A 17,375-nucleotide genomic window follows, 5' to 3' on the forward strand; every position below is an offset into this window, starting at 1 on the left:
TAGGGTACCCTGATCAAAATAACAAATATACTTTGGGGGACAACAAACATTGCCTCGCTTTCAACTCTGGTCATAGAGAAATCGAACAAAGTTGCTGGAGTTCTATTATGTCTTGAGCACACCATTGTTAAGGGGTGTGCTCATCAATTAGATCTTAATATTTCAAGAATATAAAAAGTATGTAGTTTCAATGTACACTATATTAAAGATATTTAAATGTACCTTTCAATCTGAACCACTTGCTGCTGTGAATGGTTGGAGCTGTATATTACGGTCGAGAGAGTAGCATTCAGATTCGGCAACTTTCTTCTTTATTTTTCATTACATCAGATACCTAACATGAATGGCTGAGTAAATCCTACTTCAGGTCACACTTTATCATCGAAAATTAGAAACTTGTCTTAAAAGGGCTCTGTTGAACTAGCCTAGTTTATAAAATCTGCCTCATCTTTTTAAATTAAAAAATTATGTTGACTTCTTATTGAGTTAAAGGTATAAAGCGAATATCCAATTACAATGCGTGAGGAAATATACCAAATGATCCATCCATTGGTGGAAATGTAGCTTTTCAATTAACTAAACTGCACAAAATTGTTTAAAGCAGTATTTACTGCAAAAAGAAAACTTAACAAATCTTACCAAATAAAGATTACTCCAATGATATTATACATAATATATACCTGCAGAAAGATACAAGAGCAATGTGAATAAAACTTAACTGTCCTCTGGACTGACACTTCCCAATGCACCTCATTAAAGCTGAAACTGTTAGTGTGGAATTAACGGAAATGCTGAGTGTAGATCTGTGTGCATTGCTTAAAATTCAGCTCAGAATTTCTCCCCATCTCTGCGTTATTAACTTGGTGAACAGGTTAACCAAGGTAAAAAAAAATTGGAAAGCAAATAGAAAAGAAAAATGCAAGAAATTATCAACTACTGAGTTCACTAACAAATACAAATCCACTGGTTAGCTATAGCAAAGGTAATCCTCTGACTTATACAATTTTATGAAGAAATTAGCCAGTATTAAAGCATTAATTTTCAACCTCAACCAGTCCAACAAAATGCTCGAGTTATGAATCCTTAAAGTTGCATGACCCCACAACCTTCCAGAAATTAACAGTGCTCTCCAAAACAGGAAGCTCTCAGAAAAGTGACTTCAATTTATCTAATCTATACAATTGAAACAAAGCATTTAAAGCAATTGTTTTGCTTATGCTGCTCTATAGTTAGTCATCACCGTCTGCTGGAATACTGTAATCAATGCCCTTGCCATACACCTTTCCTAGATTTTCCCCGCCATTTCTATATGGGAATAATTGTGTGTATAGGGCAAGTCTTTAAATTTGGAAAAAACCTAACCATTGCTGCTGCAAAATACTGTTGAAAATTCCTTTTGGGCCAACAAGAGATGATTATGGTAGAATGTTTTCATAAGAACTTTACTAAGCAGTGGGGTCATACAACTCCTATATACCCAATACATCTTCAATCATTTTTATATTTGTATAAAAATCAAAAATAAAAAAGCAGTTTTAATTTTTCATCACAAATCATGCACAACAATGTCACTTGGTCGCGCGCGCACACACAAAGAAAAATTGTTCAATAACTTTTGTTTCTAATGGTGATTCAGAATCTGTGTAAGTGCTACTCTGAGAAGGAAGCTGCTTCTCCGTAGTGCCTTTTTGGTCCCAAACGTCATCCACATATAAACATGCTTTAAAGACCTACCTAATCCACCTGCAACAAGGTGAAACACCAACATTTCTTTGAAAACTCTTTAAACCACTGCTTGCACGGCAAACATCCAGTCACTACTGTAGTGATTTCAGAATAAGCCACTTTAGAAACAAGCCACCTACATGAACTCTACACAGTAATGTTAATACAAATTTAAAATCTACATTATGTTTCTAAAAAGCTATCATTTAAAACTTGCCTGAAGCCTATTGTCACAGTTCTAAAACAAGAAATGTACTTTGTACAATTAATACAAATTAAATTCCTTCTCTAAGAAGCTCACAAGTTATAGGGATTAAGAGTATAACAGAAACATATTACAAAACATTTACAAAATAAATACAAATACTATCCAACGGTACTTTACTACTTTCATTCAGCAAATAGAAAAGTTCTTCTATTCATCATTCGGACTTGGACTTCTTGGCACCGCCACTTTTAGTGCTGCAATGAAATTCAGGGCTTTGTGTTAACCGTTTTTCACTGTGTCATATGTTACAATATACCCTCAATTATTTCCCCTTCGTCCCCCACCATCTGTTTCCTTCTGAATTGTGCCATTTGCTGCCATGCATCTCTGAATACTGATGGCCAGGAGGGCTGAGGGCCAAGGTTTCCTTGGCTACTAATAAGTTACAAGAATCACATTTGTTTCTGCCCAAATCCAGTCGCAATCAAGGCACAAGAGAATAAGATGCACATAAACCTCCCCTGCAAGCAAACTTAGGAGCTTTCTAGGTCCACCATGAAATCTGGAGCAGAATCACTGTGGTTCCATGCATCTAAAATCCAAGTGATAGCTCATTTCAACACTTCCATTGACGGCATCAGACATTTTATCTCCAAAATTTACCATGAACCAATGCCAGATTTGAAAGGCACTGAAACTAATGAATCAGTCCCATGCCGGTTGCTGATAAATTGAACACATGCTAATACTTCTCTGTTCTAATCCAGCTACATTGCTCTATGGTGGATTTTGGTGAGGATGGTACAGGTGGTTAATGTTTGATACATTTAGGAAGGCTGCTGCCCAGAAAAATGTTAGCACTTTGTGACCACCGCTGAGAGTGGTGTGCAAATTTTTATCTAGAATTTCAGGAGAATGGGGAATGTGAGAACATTCACCTGTACGTTTTCTTCAATTAGGTGCCATCAGGCCCCTACAATTGGTCTGTCTCAAATATTCATTCTTGCATATACGTTAACTATTTTGAACATCAAACCTGGAAGCAACAAATATTTTTTACAGGTCAGAAAAGTGCTGCCAAATATGGTAGAAAAGTTTGAAGAACTGATGCAAGAATAATGCCTCATGCCAAGCAAAGCAGGCAAGATACCAGATCAGACGGGATGCAAATTTCTTAAAGGGCAGTGACCCAAGGTCCAATGAAGTAAACCCAATTCATATATAACAATTAAACAGATTAGGAACAGAAATTATTGACCCAAGTCAAATATGTTTAAGGTACAGACAGTTCTGGAACTCAAACCTATGTTCTTTCAGTTAAAACACAATACAGAAGTGCTATGGGTGCAAAACTGGTGATGGCCATTCCAGTGAACAATAATTTTTTTGCACATAATGGAACCCAGACATTTCAGTGATGAAAAACCTGCCTTATGAAAACCAGTTTGTGAAAAGAATATTTCAACTATGTTTGTTTGGATGTGTAACGCCCCTTAATAAATTAACAGTGCTAATCAAAGCTTGCATTTAAAAAAAAAAGGAATGCAATATGGACTTGTAGCAAATGTGCAGACAGGTATATAGTCTCCAATTCTCTTTTCTGTTAATTTCAATGGAAAAGAAAAATCACAAGGGTTGCAAAAAGGACCGTCAATTCACAAGATTGTTTGTGGTCCATTGCCCCACTATGAGTTTGTGTAGTTACTGCAAATGTTTAATCTCATTATTCAATAAGAACAATGCTCACAAAAGCCTCTCCATGCAGTTCCCTCACAGTATCTCACTTACTTGTCTGGTGATGCTGTAGGCCGTTTCACAGTGCCTTTGGTTCCTTGTACACCTGCGTCTAAAGAATATAAAAGGCTGGGTTGTTAAAATTTCCCTGACACAGATCCCTTTTCAACATTACAATAATTAACTCAACAATTCCAAAAATTTCCACCAGGACAAAATCTAAATCCAAATAAAATATAGCATAAACATTCTGGCGCTATGTCAGGAAATCATTACGACACTTCAGCATCTTAATTTGGTTCAAGTTGAAACCAAATATTGGCAGGAATTTACAATAAGCTATCTGAAGTTACATGAGCAAAGAAATGAAAAATGTTTAACATTTCACAATAAATCAAGCTGCATTTCTCATGCACTCAACTAGTTGAACCAGTGCAGCTTATACACAATGAGAACTCAAGAATTTGTTCAGTACAACTAAATAGTGATGGTTCTGAAAAAACCTAGAGTTGCCCACTTTAATATTTGGTGCTTAGTATCACAATGCCATCTGTCTAAGATTTCATATTCCAGAGATCACCACTTCCAACTTGCTAGATTACAAACCACAACTGAAAGGTTTTCAGCTCAAAACCAGGTTACGACAGAACTTAAAGAAACTAAGTGATTTGGGCATTGCTGGCAAGAAAAGCGTATATAGACCTTCCTATACAACTGAGTGGCTTGCCAGGCCATATCAGAGGGCATTTAAGAGTCAACCACATTGGTGTGGGTCTGGAGTCACATGTAGGCCAGGCCAGGCAACGACAGCAGTTTTCCTCCATTAATGATGATTGCAATGGCTGAATAAGTATTTTTGATTTACATGCTATTGAATTCAAGTTTTTTTTTTAAAAACAGAGTTTTTTGGGATGGGGGGGAAATCAAATTGTGCAATTTCACCCCATTTTTCTGTGAAAACAACAAATTAAATTTTTAAATTTTTTTTTAGAATATCCAATTTTTTATTTTTCCAATTAAGGGGCAATTTAGCGTGACCAATCCACCTGCACCGCGCATCTTTAGATTGTGGGGGGGTAAGACCCCACACAGACACAGGGAGAATGTGACCCAGGGCCAGGATCAAAACTGGGACCTTGGTGTCGTGAGGTAGCAGTGCTAACCACTGTGCCGCCCGAAAACCACAAATCTGAGCACTTACATGGGCTGAATTTTTCCTGCCCTATATCGACATGCTGGGAGGGGGCCAGAGTGTAATTTGGCATGGGTGACGTGCCAGATGTCTTTCCAACAGCATGGAATTTCATTAGCCTCTGTGAAGGTGGAGGACAGGCGCCTGTGTGCAAAAAGATGCACCCAGGGATCCTGTAGAAGGCTTAGGTGGTGTTGCTCCCAGCTTTCTGGCTCAGGGCCCCTGCCATACTGACAAGATTCAGCCCACATATTACTAGCCTACTGAATCAGACATTTACAGCCCAAATCAAAGCACGTTTGAGTCTGAAAGGAATTGTGTGGAGACACAGGCCTTACAGAAAACTATTAAGGACTTAAGAGTCATAGAGTTGTACAGTGCAGAAAATGCTCTTCAGCCCATCGAGTCTGCACCGACAATAACTACCCCATATCCCTCACTAATCCCACTTATCAGCATATTCTTGAATGCGATGTTGTTTCTAGTGCTGATCCAAGTGCTTTTTAAAAGTTGTAAGTTTTCCAGCCTCCACTACCTTCCCAGGCAGTTCATTCCAGATGCTCACGACCCACAGAGCAAATTTCTTTTCTCTCAAATTTCCTTGGAAACTTCTGCCCCTCACCCTAAAACTATGCCCCCTTGTGATTGACCCTTCAACCAAGGATAACAGCAGTTTCTATTTACCCTGCCCAAACCCCTCAACCTTATACACCTCAATCATATCCCCCTTCAGCCTTCTCTGCTCTAAAGAAAACAATCCTAGCCTATTTAACATCTCCTTATAGCTCAGATGCTCCACCCCAGGCAACATCCTGGTGAATCTCCTTTGTATCCCCTCCAGTCCAAATCTTCATTACTATAGTGAGGTGACCAGAACTGCACTCCAGTTGTGGTCTAAACAACATTCTGTACAGCTCCAACTTAACCTCCTTGTTCATATATTCTATTCCACATTTGATAAAGGCAAGTGTTGCATGTGAACAAGAACGCCAAGATCCATCTGTTCCTCTGAGAATCCTACTTTTTAAAGCAATTATGTTTAAGATTTTTGCTTCAGATGAACAAAAAGATTCTCCATGCCTGATCATGCTTAATAAGTCATTTAGTTCCTTTGCAACACCCAGCCCTCATGCTATTTTAAATCAAATTTAACACCAAAGCTGACACTGTACAATTGTTATCAATTATAAACAAACAATCAGACATTTTAACAGTTGTAAAACACATTTTGCAGCATGTACCTTGTATTTATTAATCTAAAAGAACAAATTATACTATGGCTGTATATTTTTCAAGTTTAGTATATAGGCAATTAATACTTTGCTCTATCACAAATTGTAGCACAAGCCATTTGGTCCCACTGTACCTGTCAGTGAGAGTTCTTCATAGAACATAGAACAGTACAGCACAGAACAGGCCCTTCGGCCCTCAATGTTGTGCCGAGCAATGATCACCCTACTCAAACCCACGTATCCATCCTATACCCGCAACCCAACAACTCCCCCCCCCTTAACCTTACTATTAGGACACTACGGGCAATTTAGCATGGCCAATCCACCTAACCCGCACATCTTTGGACTGTGGGAGGAAACTGGAGCACCCAGAGGAAACCCACGCACACACGGGGAGGACGTGCAGACTCCGCACAGACAGTGACCCAGCCGGGAATCGAACCTGGGACCCTGGAGCTGTGAAGCATTTATGCTAACCACCATGCTACCGTGCTGCCTTTAGACAGGAGCTATCCTGTCTAATCCCATTTCTTTGCTCATTTATATTCTTTTAATGTACAAATCAAATTCTATTTGAAATTTGCCTCAAAGAGTATTTATGCTAAAGTATTCCACGTTTTCACAATGCTCGGAATGGACTTCAAATGGCAGCGATGTGTTGAACATGCGCATGAAAGGTGGTTCTCGTCTGGTTAGGTCCTTTTAACCCGAAAATTTGTCATTAAACCAACAAACCCACTGCCGCCGTACTCTTCTCTTCTCCTCCCTCCCCCGCCAACCAAACTAACAACCACCTGAGGAAATGAACTCAAGTCAGCCAAGGAGCCGGGAGGACATCAAACACAGCAAGGTTTAGATTTCTCACGTGTACCGAGATACAGTAAAAAGTATTGTTCTGCCTACAGTCCAGACAGATCGCTCTCTAACATAAAAACATAGATCATATGGTGAATACACAATGTAAATGCATAAACACAACTATTCAGCAAAGCATACAAAATATAGTGCTACAACTGTGGAGAAGATGCGTAGAAAGATCAATTCACTTCGTAAGAGGGCCATTCAGGAGTCTGGTAACAGAGGGGAAGGAGCTGTTTTTGAATCTATTAGTGCATATTCTCAAGCTTTTGTGTCTTCTGCCTCATGGAAGAGGATGGAAGAGAGAATAACCGGGGTGGGAGGCGTCACTGATTATTCTGCCCACTTTCCCAAGGCAGCGGGAGGTGTTGACAGTCAATGGATGGGAGGTGGGTTTGCGTGATGGACTCTGTAGTTTCTTACAGTCTTGGACCGAACAGTTGACATACCAGGCTGTGATGCAGCCAGATAGGATGCTTTCTATGGTACATCTGTAAAAATTGGTAAGAGTCATTGTGGACATGTCAAATTTCCTTAATTTCCTGAGGAAGTATAGGCGCTGTTGTGCTTTCTTGGTCGTAGCATCGACGTGGGTGGACTGGGACAGATTGTTTGTGATGTTTACACCTAGGAATTTGAAGCTGTCCACCATCTCCACCTCAGCACCACTGATACAGTCAGGGGCGTGTACGACACTTCGCTTCCTGAAGTCGATGACCAGTTCCTTAGTTTTGCTGATATTGAGGGAGAGATTGTTGTTGTTACGACACGCCACTACGTTCTCCATCTCCCTCCTGTAATCATAATTGTCGTTGTTTGAGATCCGACCCACTATGATCGTGTCATCAGCAAACTTGCAGATGTAGTTGGAACCAAATTTTGCCACACAGTGAGTATAGTAGGGGTGAAGAACACAGTCTTGCAGGGCCCCGATATGGAGGACCATCGTGGAGGAGGTGTCGTTGTTTATCCGTACTGATTGCGGTCTCTGAATCAAGAAGAGTCAAAGAGGAAGATCAAGCCTACAGACACGAGGAGTTAAGTGGAGCAGGACATGACGGACCAAGAGGGACCGCCAACACAAACGCTGGCCCACCCACCAACAGGGCAGTGGATGGAGCTCCTTACACAAGAGCTCCTAAAATATAGGGACTCCACTAAGGAGGACTTCATGCTGAGCGTGAAGTTGGTGATAGTAATCATTTTGACCCCCTTCAAGGAGGCGTTGGAGAGGAAGGAGCAGCGATGGGAGACCCAGGAGGCAACAGTGCGGGAATTTGAAAAAGTGGCCATTGACCAGCGTGATCGGGTCACCTTGCTCAAGTAAGAAGTGGCAAGGTTGGTGGCTGCCCAGTGTGTGCTCAAGGGTAAGGTGGAAGACCAGGTCTCACTGCCTGAACCTCAGGATTGTCAGATTACCCGAGGGCACAGAGGCCAGAAACCCAACAGAATATGTAGCACAGGTGCTAGGAAAGCTGGCTGGGGGAGAAAGCTTCCCCAAGCCCCCAGAGGTGGACAGGGCCCACAGGTTGCTCCAGCAGAGGCCCAAAACAGGAGAAACACCATGGGCAATTATTGCAAAGCTCCACAGATTCCAAGACAAGGAGGAGCCAAGCCTGAACTGGGCAAGAAGCACATGGTCCTGAAAATGGGAATGGCATACAATCCGTATATACCAGGACATTGGGGGCCAACCTGACCAAGTGGTGGGTGGAGTTCAATGCGGCCAAGGCGACATTCTTCAATAACAAGGTGCAGGGCACGATTTAACGGGAAAATTTCCAAGTGTTATTTGTGGCAGGTTTTGCTGGGAGATTTCCGCAGGCTCTGCTGGCATGTTCCCCACCGCTATCTAACGACACATAGTCACTTTTTGGGCCCCGAGGAGTTTTTCACCAGTTTAGCTCACACTCAGAATTTTTTTCATCACCGGGGAGCTGAACTCAAGAGACCGAACTGCCATTTCAAAAGGTGCCCCGATCTCCAAGTGAGCTTGTGGGTCCCCCACATCCCGCGCCCATGTTCAAGTGTCACCCCCCACACATATGGACACGTCTCCCCCCCCCCCCTGCAAAGTGAGGGCACCCTGCTATGGGGTCCCTGGCCCCTGATCTTCACAACCCTCTCCCCCACACTCCCTTTCAGGTCCCCCCTTCCAAGTCCCTACCCATCACCTTCCCCAACCTCTTGAGGCCCCTTCTTACCTGTCTTGCACCCCCCACACCCTTCATACCCCCCTTCAACCTACTTTTATGGGCATGGCCCTTCCCATGGGCAGTGCCACGCTGGCATCTGGGCACTTTTGCACTGTCACTCTGCCAGTGCTCCTGCCACCTTGGCAGTGCACAGATTCCAGGGGAACACCCTACACTATCCTTGGCCACCCAGGGGCCTGGGAGACCACCCTCCTTTCCCCCTCCTCCCCGGATGCCATTCCGCCTAGTCCACGTTTGTGTGGACCAGTACTGAATGTTGATCGACTGTGGCCCTCCTGGGGAGGCCAATGGATCCAGGGATGCTGGTAGATACCGGGTAAGTAGGCCGACTTACGCGAGTGCCTGCAGGAGGTTTCACCCAGGATCTACCGACCACATCGAGCTCCCCTCGGGATGATGTAACCGGCAAGATGAGTTCAGCTGGAAAAACGGGCTGGGAAAACAGCAATGATGAACACACATGGACCATTGATACAAACATGCTAGTACAAGGAAGCAAAAGGAATTTGGGGGGGGGGGGGGGGGGGGGGGTTGGACTCTCGAAAGGGAGCAAGCACCTGGCAGAAGGGGGGACAAAACACCAAGTCAGGGGAAAGAAGGGCAGTGGTGGGAGGGGGTGTTTAGAATGCTAACAACATGTTGCGCTAACAACATGTCGCACATGTCCCAACTGCTGGAACAGAGAAGTCAACGGTGACCATCTTGGATGGCTCACAAACAAAGAGAAACTCCGGCATGCAAGGGGACAGCCATGAGGCAAATATGGCTGACCACACAGAAGGGGGCCTCAGAAACGTCAATGAGAATAGTCACCTCGAAGTCATGGACAGCATCAACTCCATGTAGCCAGGGAAGGTAAAGGGTACAGAACGATTCCTGGTGGACTTCTATAAAAAACATTTGTGGCAGCACCGGCCTGTTCAATGACTCGCTATCCAGAGGGTCCTTGCACGTCCACACTGGCACAGGCCTCGATATCGCTGATCTCGGAAGGAGACAAAGACTCGACGGAGTGAGGGTCATACAGACCCATCTCACTCTTCAACATTGACCAAAGTTCTGTGGAAGGCCTGGCGAGGCATGTCAGAGGTAGTTGCGGAGGGCTTTGTCAAGGGTAGACATCTAACAGCAAATCACAGACACCTGCTGAATGTGATCATGACCTCACTCGTGGAGGAGACACCAGAAACGATCATCTCCCTGGGCGCAGAGAAGGCCTTCGTCAGAGTCAAATGGAGGTACCTCATGGAGGTACTAGAATGGTTTGGGTTTGGCCAAAGGTTCCCCTCGTGGATGAAACTACTTGTACAGCGCTCCCCATGGCGAGTGTACGGACAAAACACCACCAGCTCTGAATAATTTGGGCTGAACAGAAACACGAGGCAAGGATGCCCATTGTGCCCGCTGCTGTTTGCCCTGGCAATCGGGCCACTACTAGGGAAATTTGGAGCCTTTTCAGGTTGTCCGTGGGTGCATACGTGGAAGGGCTTTCCTAGGATCCACAAGAGCGTCTTACAGAGAAGGAAGAATATGGGAGGGCTGGCCCTTCCGAACCTTCAACTCTACCACTGGGCAGACACCGCAGAGAGAGTACGGGGATGGGTCAAGGAGTCTGGTGCCGAATGGGTAAGAACAGAGAAGAGCTCCTGTCCGGGAACATCGTTCCGAGCACTGGCCACAGCCTGGCTCCCATTCCCCTAGCAAAGTACTCAGGAAACCCAGCGGTGGTGGCCTCGCACAGAACGTGGAATCAACTCAGGCACCACTCGGATTGGTAGCAATGTCCACCATGTCTCCCATATGCAAGAACCATAAATTCTCCCCAGCAACAATAGACGCCACCTTTAAAAGGTGGCGACAGGATGAAGAGACACTAATAGTGGGGGCCCTTTACATAGATGGCAAAGTAGCGACCCTGGGGGAAGTGACAAGTTCCAGCTCACGAAAGGGAACGAGTTGCAATACATGCAATTAAGGAACTTCCTCCGCAAGGAGACAACAACATTCCCCAGCTACCAGAGTACTACCTACTGGACAGACTACTAACTGCGGGCAACTAGGGTGGTAACTGCAGACATGTATGGACGGCCACACGAGGAGATACGATCACCACTGGATGAGACAAGGGAGAAATGGGAGGAAGAGCTAGGCATAGAGATAGGGGGAGAACTCTGGAGTGAAGTACTGAATAGGGCGAACTCCACCTCCTCATGCACAGGGTTGAATCTAACGCAGTTGAAAGTGATGTACAGGGCACACTTGACAAGAACACGCATAAGCGGGTTCTTCCTGGGGTGGAGGTGTGAACAGTGCTAGGGAGGCCTGAGCAACCACACCCACATGTTTTGTCTTGTCCCAGACTTGTTGGGTACAGACCGTCTTCTTCGAGGCCATGTCCAAGGTTTTGGGAATGAGGGTGGAGCCATGCTCACTAGTGGCAGTCTTCGGGCTATCGGAACAGCCAGAACTCTTTACGGGAAGAGAGGCAGACATCCTAGCTTTCGCCTCCCTTATCATCCGCCTGAGACTCCTGCCCGGCTGGAGATCGGCAGCACCACCCACGGGGTGGACTGCGGAATTCCTCAAATTGAAAAAGATAAAATTCTCCATACGGGATCGGAGGAAGGCTTCCACAACACAATTCACCAGCCTGTTCCAACAACTGTTTGTAAACAACAACCAATAAGGGGGGGGGAAACCAGAACCGGGTTGGATAAGCAGAACAAAGGAAGTGGGGTAGGGGGAAGAGAGGAGAAAAGACACCAACCAGGACGCAGGGCGAGCAAGGCAGAGGAGCCCGAGAGGTTCAAGGAGGAGGAGATACACGGGTACGATCACACCAAAAGTACACCCAGGTGGTGCCAAACACACCCCTGGTATGTTATAATACCGGAGGTGACACATATATGGAGGGGATAGCCAACAACAGGTGACCCTATATATATATATATTTGTGCATGTTTCTATAATTTTTTTTGTTTTTCTTTCTTTGTTATTGTACATATCCATTCTGTAGATATCATCATCATAGAATGTACAGTGCAGAGGAGGCCATTCAGCCCATCGAGTCTGCACCAGCTCTTGGAAAGAACACCCTACCCAAGGTCCACACCTCCACCCGATCCCCATAACCCAGTAGCCCCACCCAACACTAAAGGCAATTTTGGACACTATGGGCAATTTAGCATGGCCAATCCACCTAACCTGCACATTTTTGGACTGTGGGAGGAAACCCACGCACACATGGGGAGAACGTGCAGACTCTGCACAGACAGTGGTCCAAGCCGGGAATCGAACCTGGAACCATGGAGCTGTGAAGCAACTGTGCTAACCACAATGCTACCGTGCTGCCCCATTAATATACAATATTCCTTACAATATTACAATAAATCCAAACCAATAAAAGGACTTTAAAAAAAATTGCTTTGAGTAGGAATATTCATTCTAACGTCCTTTGATCATCCAGTGTAAATCCAGACTTTATGCTCTTTTACTACAAATTTACCAGCCAGCAAAGTAAAAAATATAGAAAAGTACATCTCTTTGTCAAATGCACATCAACCAGCAAAACTGCATTTAAAGTAGCACGTAACCCAGATTTTCTTTCTCAGAAATGATGGAATTTTGACATCTACAAGCCAGTAAGATACATTGCGCAGATGCCCAAATTGCATTAAAACGGTGTTACCTTGAAGCCATCGAACTTGTGTAGCTGGTCCGTATCCCTTCTCATTTCGCGCTGCAATCCTAAAAATAATGGCAGGCTTTGTTGTACAATCAATATGTGCATTTGCAAGATGTGATGAGGACACCACACAAGATGGCTTAGCACCACAGTACACTCGCATAAAGGCCAATTGGGCTGGGCTTCCAGATTTCGATTCGGTCACCTGAATGCTGCGCACTGCCAAATAAACAGAGTACTCCAGAATTTTGCCAGCAGTTGTAGCAGGTGGTTCCCAGGTAAGGTGCGCACCATCTACACTCTGTGAAAAGGGGTAACAGAATTGAGAAATTAAAATCAGTGCTCACTTCAACACATTTTTCCTCGGCATTTCTTGACAGTTTCAAGCTAATTAGATTTTACGTCAGAAAACGTTAACTTAATATTGCAGCAGCAGCTTCCCCACCTCCTCAACCTTACATTTTCAGCTGCAGCAAAATGGTTTTTATAAAGAAAAGCTTACAAAACTCAATAAATAACAATCTTTCTAACTATACGTTTATTGTAAACTGCAATCTCTTTGTACCTTGGTAATTTTGATAGCAGATGGAGCTCCAGGAAATCCAGGGAGACAGGTTTTAAATGCACATATTTCACTGAAAGAACCCCTTCCACATGCATTAATTCCAGCAACTCTGAACTTATATGCAGTGCCTGGGAGGAGTTCTTGCTTCTTCAGCATGCTGTAATCTGTGGTGTTAGCACTCGCATCCTAAAACAAACAGAGGAATATTTAAACTTATTTTTGTTTTGTAATGCCTTTCTTTAAAAAGAAAGGTTCATACCAGTTATTAGGAGTTAGTCTCATCTGTAATTTTACCTCAAATACTGTTTTTCTCAAGTCATTTAGTTATGCTAAAAATGTTATTGATGCATCCATTTTTCAGCTGAAGGTATCAACAAGATTGCCTCTAAAAAAGAAAGTCCTGGGGTTCTACTATAGGAGCCTGCAAATTCTTCTGACTGTTTGAAATTTGGCATTCTTGCCTTTGTCCTGATGAGTGCAAGACAAGAAGCTTCGGCAACATGTCTTTTCAGCAATATGGGTAGCACGGTAGCACAGTGGTTAACGCTGTTGCTTCACAGCGCCAGGGCCCCAGGTTTGATTCCCGGCTTGGGTCACTGTCTGTGAGGAGTCTGCATGTTCACCCCGTGTCTGCGTGGGTTTCTTCCGGGTGCTCCGGTTTCCTCCCATAAGTCCCGAAAGACGTACTTGTTAGGTGAATTGGACGTTCTGAATTCTCCCTCAGTGTACCCGAACAGGCGCCGGAGTGTGGCGACTAGGGGATTTTCACAGTAACTTCATTGCAGTGTTAATGTAAGCCTAAGTGTGACACTAATAAAGATTATTATTATTCAAGTTCTGCATTTGAGCCGGTTTATTACCAAGAACTAAAGGAAAATCTAGACTTCTGTAAACCATTATCTCACAAGTAATGGCAAGCACAAAATAACTTTCAAATTGGCTATTTGATTTTCACTCACCTCGCCGGGACTGCCCTCTGGTGGCAAGTGATAATGAATTACCACAGAGTTGGTTCCTTTGATGATTCCTACATCATACCAAGCATTGCCTTCTTTCTTTGGTGTTACCTTTAACGGTGCATGAGAATTTTCTTGTTTCTGAAAAGCAAAAAGGAACCTTGAATCAGGTTTTGCATCTGCTGCAAATGCATCACTGAAAAACCAACTGGTGCCCAGAAAGTTTGAAAATCAGCTGCAGCAGCAACATGTTATTTACAGTTATGAACACAAAACATCAATCCAGAGATTAGCTGCATGATCTTACACAGTTTAACCATATTTAGGTTATCCTCAACAATTAGTTGATGGCATGCCATTACCTGTTGTGTAGGCATCATATCATATTTTAAGATTCAGGCAGAATGTGCAACTTTAGTTCTATAATGACTATGTAAAATCTATTGTCCTGGGAACCTGTTAAACCAGCGGATCTGTAGTTGAGGTAATAATAGTAACTCTGTTTACCCCATTTGCCAGTGGATTACTATTGGAGACTTCATTTGGTGTCACAGCTGCCGTGCTGGAAGATGGTGGAAGTGAACTTGCAGGACCTAGAAACAGAAAACTACAAGGTTATTTTCTGAGAGATAGATGTGAATTCAATCAATCTTTTAAAAAAATTTTAGAGTACCCAATTTATTTTTTCCAATTAAGGGGCAATTTAACATGGCCAATCCACCTAGCCTGCACATCTTTGGGTTGTGTGGGGAGGAATCCACGGAAACATGGGGAGAATGTGCAAACTCCACACGGACAGTGACCCAGAGCCGGGATCGAACCTGGGACCTCGGCGCCATGAGGCAGCAATGCTAACCACTGTACCACCGTGCTGCCCGAATTCAATCAATTTTACCATGTATTAAGCTTAATGACAGCACATAAAAATATTTAAAGTGATGCATCTATTAACATTAGTACTGACTCCTTAGAATATCAGATGTATGATCCTGCCCGCTTAGCTCAGAGAACAAAATTATCACTTTGCTAAAACATGGGCAATTCCGTAATATATATATCACATTTTTCCTGAGTATTCCTCATCTTTGTAAATACCATTAAATAGTGGATACAGACATATATGAAACATATTTGAAGAATCTTACCTTTTCAATTATATACTTAATATAACTAAATATTGGAATCAGAATTTTTCCATTAAATTTATATAATTCAAATATTGAGATATACATATATTGTGACGGAGGTAATTTTAAAAATTCCTATTCAGAAACAATACAAAGTCAAAAGATTAGACATGTTCTGCTGCTAAATTAATGCTAAAGCACTAGGCCTTGATTCAACTGCCAATGCAGTAAAGCCAAGAGATGTGAGAACACCCCCAGCAGGTAGTCTCAAACTGCTTTCATTTCAAATCGGCTGTAGTATATGTAATTTAGCCCTAGGCTAGAAGGACCATTGAGCGAGACAATTGATTATAGAGCTTGAGGAGCACCGTATGTTCATAAACTACCGCACCTGGTCTGGGTTTTGAACCCAAACCATTGGCATCATTCTGCATCATACTCAAGCCAACTGAGCTAACTGACCCCCACCAGCTGTATAACTCCAGTCACATTTTAAAAATGGCTAGCAAATTGATTCTGATATCCAGCAACTTTCTGAATCAATTTGTTGCAAAACTGATGCTATGCTGCCACCTTTTTTTCTTTACTTTCCTGACATTGAAAATTACCAGTCTGTGTGTGCTCACAGATACCTGCATTGAATCGATTGCAACACGCAGCGCCCAGTGCAACTGGGTTAGTAGCTGCACACAGGATGTAGTACAACCACGGGTTTGCAATTACAAATACTAAAGTGGAAACACGAATAGAATATGCATGATAACATTCCCAGCCAGTTAAACATACTTGAAGTGGTAGGTTGGTGAGTGTCCTCTGTCACCTGGCCTTGCTGACTGCTTTGCATGTTTGTATCATTGGGACTCAGCACTGCTGCTTGAGGAGGAGCACTCAGTGTGCTCAGTGGCACCAGAGGCTGCAATGCATCCTTTTGTTGTGCTGGTTGCTCTGGGGTCTGAGTCACAAGCTTCTGGCATTGTTGCAAATGCTGAGAAGACACGATGTTAGGCACACCTGGTTCTGAAGCAACATCTTCTGAGGGAGGTTTTACAGAATTGCAATCTAAAATAACAAAACAAGCAGTTCGGAAAAGGTAATTCTGAAAACAAAGATTCGATGTAACTGATTACTACATTGTGCATAATGTTTAGAAAAGAGTGGAATCCTTTTATACATCCAGAAGCAGCCCTGTGATGTAAACAAAATATACCTAACACACTTTAAAAATGAAATCTGAACTTTACACATGCAAAGTACAGAATGCAACTTTATCCAAGAGGTTGGATTATTTTAGAAATCAGATGCTGAAAAGGTTGCAACAATCTAAACAGTCACATTTCTTTGTTAGCAATCTGTCCCGATTAAAGAAAAGCAATGAATATAATAGTATTGTCTCTAAGACCGCAGATTTCACATTTTTGATTGCTACTCAGGCTTGCCTAAAAACTGTTTTTGTAATAGTGGGTTAAAGGAATATTTTTAATCTTGTTGCACAAATCTGCAGAATTAATCCAAGAACAAAAGGTCTCTCAGCATAAAATGGAGTTCTAGCTTCTCCCTGATGACAAATAATAGCCTCCACCCTATCCCCATAACCCAGTAACTCTCAACTTTTTTGATGCTAAGGGGCAATTTAGCATGGCCTATTCTCCTGACCTGCACATCTTTGGACTGTGGGAGGAAACCTGAGCCCCTGGAGGAAACCCACGCAGACACGGGAGAAAGTGCAAACTCCACACAGAGTCACCAGAGGCTGGAATTGAACCTGGGTCCCTGGAACTGTGAGGCAGCAGCGCTAACCACTGTGGCATCGTGGCGCCCCCAAGAAGTCCTTTTCATGATAACAATTATAGCTACTATTCTCTTTTTGAGAACAATGT

The 17,375-nt window shown here is 43.2% G+C and overlaps 1 protein-coding gene across 3 annotated transcripts in view; it reads right to left on the reverse strand.

Moving 5' to 3' along the window:
* Window positions 1–290: 290 nt before the first annotated feature.
* LOC119954695 (host cell factor 2-like) overlaps window positions 291–17,375 on the reverse strand; it is a 90,384-nt gene continuing 73,299 nt past the window's right edge. For all 3 annotated transcript variants that reach the window (XM_038780174.1, XM_038780173.1, XM_038780175.1), the window contains exons 19-25: window positions 16,285–16,557; window positions 14,879–14,964; window positions 14,375–14,512; window positions 13,416–13,601; window positions 12,854–13,151; window positions 3,722–3,779; window positions 291–2,187 (exon numbers count right to left, since the gene is read on the reverse strand). In XM_038780174.1, the coding sequence (XP_038636102.1) occupies window positions 2,148–2,187; window positions 3,722–3,779; window positions 12,854–13,151; window positions 13,416–13,601; window positions 14,375–14,512; window positions 14,879–14,964; window positions 16,285–16,557 (1,079 nt within the window). In that variant the 3' untranslated portion in view covers window positions 291–2,147. The remainder of the gene's footprint in view (window positions 2,188–3,721; window positions 3,780–12,853; window positions 13,152–13,415; window positions 13,602–14,374; window positions 14,513–14,878; window positions 14,965–16,284; window positions 16,558–17,375) is intronic.

Source organism: Scyliorhinus canicula, chromosome 20 (assembly GCF_902713615.1).
Source record: "Scyliorhinus canicula chromosome 20, sScyCan1.1, whole genome shotgun sequence".
Lineage (NCBI taxonomy): Eukaryota > Metazoa > Chordata > Chondrichthyes > Carcharhiniformes > Scyliorhinidae > Scyliorhinus > Scyliorhinus canicula.